Source organism: Vigna unguiculata, chromosome 7 (genome assembly GCF_004118075.2).
Source record: "Vigna unguiculata cultivar IT97K-499-35 chromosome 7, ASM411807v1, whole genome shotgun sequence".
Classification (NCBI taxonomy): domain Eukaryota; kingdom Viridiplantae; phylum Streptophyta; class Magnoliopsida; order Fabales; family Fabaceae; genus Vigna; species Vigna unguiculata.
Window position 1 is genome coordinate 841247 of NC_040285.1, and position 5797 is coordinate 847043.

The 5797-nt window shown below is 31.5% G+C and overlaps 1 protein-coding gene across 2 annotated transcripts; it reads left to right on the forward strand.

Annotated features, from left to right (window-relative positions):
* Positions 1-466: 466 nt before the first annotated feature.
* LOC114190381 (bet1-like SNARE 1-2) lies at positions 467-5436 on the forward strand. 2 transcript variants are annotated; one of them, XM_028079232.1, is made up of 6 exons: positions 467-679; positions 2601-2757; positions 3712-3768; positions 3847-3906; positions 4001-4086; positions 5067-5436. In XM_028079232.1, the coding sequence occupies exons 1-6, from the start codon at positions 666-668 to the stop codon at positions 5092-5094; spliced, it is 402 nt and encodes a 133-aa protein (XP_027935033.1). In that variant the 5' UTR covers positions 467-665; the 3' UTR covers positions 5095-5436. The 2 variants fall into 2 exon arrangements, with proteins under 2 accessions (XP_027935033.1, XP_027935034.1); XM_028079233.1 differs by having other exon boundaries at positions 4001-4039.
* The last annotated feature ends 361 nt before the right edge of the window (positions 5437-5797 follow it).

Sequence of the window (5797 nt, forward strand, 5' to 3'; positions counted from 1 at the left end):
ATTTTTTAAAAAAATTATTTTTAAGTGTAATTATTTTCTATATAAAACACGTAATCACTAACTTTCTTGCAACGAATCTATTAAACTTTTATTTTTAATATTTCATACACTAAACAAATGAAAAATATAAATTAAAATATATTTTAAAGAATTTATTTTTCCTTTTTTAATATTTCAATCAGAACCCCTTCAGTCATTTATATGAAATAAACAATATAAAAGTTGCATATCAAATAAAATAAGTAATTAAAACTTAATTTTTTAACTTGCACCCTTGAATTTTTAATAAATTAATAAATCTACACCAACACATAAGTGGTAAGAGCTTTTAATCTAAAGTACCTTAATTTTGTTTTTTATTATAATTATTCTGCTATCATATATAAATAATTTTATTGATTAACAATGTAAAACACTTTGATTTTACATTCATGCATAAAAATAATTAAATTCATTAGTAAACACATCAGAAGATACGACACCGTATCGATCCTGTGTTCTCATGAGTTATGAACCCAATCCAGTTACACACTGGTTTCTTTCTCGGATCTGAAAAGAAGAAACTTTGTCACCATTTTCAGCACAGATTCTTGGCATCCAAACACGAACAAGATCTTGCACATAATCATCAAATTCTCCGCGAGTCCTGAGACTTATTGCGAGCAATGAGTTACAGAAGGTTTGTTTTCGAAAAGACACAATTTTGATCTTTAATCTGTTCTTTCGATTTTTATTTATGCGTTTTAAATTTTAAATTGTAAAGCCTAATGCGCGCCCTCGACGATCTTTTGTTCATGTCATGTGTTTGTGCTTTGTTCATTCGCTGGTTGCAACCTTGTGCGGTATGAGGTTGGGGTAGTTTTCAGGTTTGAAGATTTTGGGGGCAATGGTGGATCTAGATGTTGAATAACTTTTTCTGTGGTATTGGAGTTCATTAAAAACAAGATATAGTAAAAATTTCAGTGAGAGTGCATGTCTGGTTTCAACTTGTTTTGGGGGGAAATTGTTTTTCTTTTCAATTTCTCAGTTGGCATTTTGAATGTCGGCTGTTTTAAGGCAAAATAAAGTAATATAATTCCAGAAACACGTAGAGGTTTTGAAATTATGGTTTTTGTTTTTTTAAATTAATCCAAACTAAGTTTGCCTTGTAAATTTAGTAATATGCTTGAGTCCACACTGAGAGGTAGAAGTTATCATCATGTCTGCTGGGAAAGATGTGAAACAATTGCTAAATTGTCAATGCTTCTTCTACTGGTTCTGAAAAATGGTCAATTTCTAAATTATCACACCTTGGTTGTGTGATAATTTTATTTGAAGATATAATATTTAACTTTTTTTCTAACTCACGTATGTGAGACTTGTTCTTCAACATTTCACACAAATTCAACTAGCTTGACCCAAGTGTGACTTGTCTTTAGTTTTCAGCCTGGGCTTGTTAAGTTTTGGGTCTCAAAGGCTACAAGTTTTGCTTTCATTTATTATAGTGGCTTTGTGCTACGCATTTTTGAGTTTTCAAGGCCTCAGGCTTGATTTTATTTTGACACTATTCTTTTGTCATAGCCTTTTAAAATACAAATTTTGGGCCTTTCACTTTCGTTTGTCACTCTATTTTTTGCATGGAAGGATTATTCCTTCTCTTATTGATTGCAATGATCGAGGAGAGTACATATGTAGGTAGAATGGAGAACCATAAAAGGAAACGGAAAATTTGCAATTTCTAATATTAAACTAGGAACTCCTAAAATACAGAAACAGAAATAAAAGAAACAGAATATTGGTATATAATCCCTTTAATTATGCTATGCAGCAGGATCACATAATATTTGAGTTTGAGATTGCCTTCTGACGAGTTCTATACCTTTTTCTTGTGTTATTTCAGATTTTATATTGTCAACATTTGTTTTAGTTGTACTCTGCTGTATTTTTTTTTTCTCTTAACTTCTATATGAGGGAATTGTTACCAAAAGAAATCTGTAAAATCTATTATCTGAAGTTTAGTTAGGTGAGGAAAATTCATTGGTATAGTTATGTAAGCAACAGGGTATAGAAAATTGTGTGTTTACACGACATATGCTATCATTTTCCATGTAACGAGTGTTGGCAGTAGCTTAAGGCCTATCTTGAGATAAATACCCTTGTTTGATTATTGTCAAATCGGTTCCCCCCATAAGACCTTGTCTCTGATAGGTTTTAGAACTGCATTTTCTCTTGCTAAATTTGCTTTTGCAAATCTGGAATCATCTTGATTCACACTGCTTCTCATGAATATTTCTTCTTGTTTTATAGTTTTTCAGGAAGTGATTGATTTCATTTATGTTGTCAGCAATTATTCTTTGCCTTTTTTTAAATTTTTTTAACATTAACATGATTGACTATTGAAATTAGATTGTTTCATGTTTGGAGTTCAAACCGTTGAGAACCAAACCAACTTTTGAGTTACCGTTATCCTATAAAATCTGATATGGGGCACTGCTAATGTTTATTTTCTTCTAGTAGGCTTTGATGTTCTTAAGTTGATTTCTTCGTTGTTCTAAATTTTTTTGAAATATTATTACTCTCTTGTATATTAACTCTCATAACTGTTTAATTTTTAAATACAGAGATAATCGTCCGTCTAGATCATCACTGGTAGATGGTTTTGATAGTCTGGAGGAGGGTGGTCTAAGGGCTTCTTCCTCTTACTCGCGTGAAATTAATGAGCAGGATAATGATAAAGCCATGGAGACTTTGCATGACAAAGTTTCCTTTTTGAAACGAGTAAGTTTTATCTATCCAAGTACTGTTTCTTTTTGAAGTATTAAATAAATTATGGTCTTCGTGCCTGGCTCTATGAAATGGAAAGATTCACGGAAAAGTTCTGCCAGTGTTGAAAATATTTCTTGCCATGGCTCAAATTTTGAAGTTTGGCTATACTTTTGGCATATATGTTGTTTCTAATTTGTCCATTACCGTTTTGGATCATTAGCTGAGATATTGGGAAATGTCTGCCTTGTTTCTAATTTCCTGCTCGATTGTAAAAACGAATGTGTTTGTACTTTTTTTAATGGGCATCAGTTAATTTGTAAATAAGGGATTCTGAATTTATGTTAACTGCAGGTCTGGTAGTGCTTGCGATTAGTTCATCAAGGTTATGTTTGTGCGCATGTATGCCGTGACCTTTGTTCCTTCTTAAGTGTCTTTTATGGTTTATATAGGAATTGAGAAGTACAATTAATGTTCTCATTCGTATTAAAATTATTATCTGATTTCATATTATACCATTTACCTCTCTAATTAAATAAATAAATATCTCCCATCTCTTATTATTCGTCCTTTGTGGCAATTTCATGATAAATGTGTAAAATAATTAAAGATTATATTTTATATTTGTCAAAATATAGTAATTAATTTTGTCTTAGACATTTTAAAATTATAAGTAATAGGGAACAACATTTTACTAAAAACTGATAGTGAAAGGGGTGAAGGTAGCAATTGCTGGCGAAATCTCATCCATTTAAACCGAATTTTTCTTGTATTTTTTGTATTGGATTTCTTTTAAAGTATGAATGATTGGCCAGTTACTACTTTAATGTCTAAGAAATTATTTAGCCTATGGGTTTCGTTGGATAAGGTTCTAGTTATTCATTTACTAATTTGCTTGGAGGAACCACTAAAAAAAATGATCTGTTGATTTATATTTTCTTGGACTGTTAATATTTACTTGATCAACAGTTAACAGGTGATATACATGAGGAGGTTGAGAGTCATAACCAGTTGCTTGATCGGGTGGTATGTAAACAATACACTTCGTGTGTTTCTGTCAGAAACTCTCTTCCCTTATTCTAATTGGCTTCCTTTGTAAATTAGGGTAACAAAATGGATGCGTCAAGGGGTATGATGATGGGAACCATGGATCGATTCAAGAAGGTAATGTTTTTCTGCATTAATGTGCCTCATTTTGTCTTGTTTTGATTTCACATGATTGGAAAATTATTTAGTGTGCAGAAACCGGATTTTGTAGGTTTTTGAGAAGAAATCAGCGAGGAAAACGTGCTCATATGTAGGTTATTTCACACTTGCCTTCATATTCATATACTATCTTATCAGGTAAAATGATTCAATGCTCTTTTTCCTGTTTACCTTGACATGACTGAAATGAGTAGTTATGAGAAAAATCTTAGATCCTGTCTTTAATGTTATAGATGTTTATACTTCTCGGTAGGTTCATAAACAAGGTAATCTTTAAGAAACATAATTAAACTATCAAATGCATTTTCTTCTTGTGCTCATCCTTGAACACAAGTGCTGTTGAGTTTCTGACAATTTTGCTAGGACTCACAAATACAGTTCTTGGCTCATTTCTGCAGAAATAAATGAAATTAGTGAGAAATGCAATCTAACACTTTAGCTGCAAATCTAGGACCCCTAGTTAGTTGGAGCATTTTATTTAAATAATAATAATAATAATTATTATTATTATAATGGAATGTAATGAAATGCATAGCTGAATAAATTTTAAAGTACCTGAAGAGCGGAAATTGTAATGAAAATGTAAGAAAGAATCTAGCCAACATGACGAGAAATGCCAGCAACACCCTTTTTTGAACACATTTTTTATTATTGACTAAATTTGTTTTTTTTTTTGAATCTCAGATTCTTTTTAAAGAGTTTCTATTCTATCCTGATTTTGTAAACAATTTTAGTCAGCATGAGAATGTATATTAAAAAGAGTGTTAGGTAGTGGATTGCTAGAACTTCTCAAGACAATTTGACGCTGGAATGAGAATCTGGGATTCAAAAATGAGGATGCGAAGTTCAAAAATTTCTCGATATATACTTAAAATTTTCTCAAGATGAGGGGGTGCATTTGCACACTCCAATGCAACAGAGGTCCCCCACCTACACTCTCTCTTAAGCACACTTGTTGGATGAAATTCTCTAACACAAAGTGAATTACCCTGCAAAAATTCCTCATATGTACGAAACATAAATATATTTGTCTGGATCATGTTCACTGGCACACCTGTAATGAATAATAACACGAGATGTTTACTATTCACTGATGCAAGCTAGCATTTACTTTGCAGGATCCTAGGATATTTTACACTTGGGTAAGCACTTGTTGCTAAATGGTCGTAGATTTGGTCCTGTGATGGATGTTTGGAAGAAAAATGATGAAATCATGCGGTCTTGTGCTGCAAAATGTTGGAACCATTCTATTCCTTTTTGGCTGAGATGGTTTGAGACTAACCTGTGATCGCAAAAACTTGTTGAATACATGGCTTAAGGAAAGTCTATATTGTATACTTCCTCTGTTGACCTGGTTCTGTATCCATTTTTTCATAGTTGACAATTGTAGGTTTGAGATCATTTATTATGTAAATTTCTGGAATATGAGATGATATATTCAATTGTAAGTAGAAAAAGTATATCATAAAACTGTTTTTTTCTTCTTCTTTGGATGATTCACTTTTATCTAAAACCATATAAATCTATACTTTAGGTGTTGGAAATGCTGTCAATTACTATGAACTTTTAAATTATATATTAAGCTTTTCAACTTTATTTTGGTACTAAAAAGTATGGTCTTGCAATTCATCCTTGGAGAAATTTTTTCAAGAGATCATGTGATGAGTATATCATTGCATAATGCGAATTTGTCATTATCATCTGATGATAACTTTCTTTCTATGCATCAATCACTGATTTTATCATTTTTTGTATAATGTTGATACAGTCAAATTAACTATATAAGGTATTACACAAAGAATGGATGATAACTAAGCACATCGAAATTAAATTTTGAACACTGACCTTG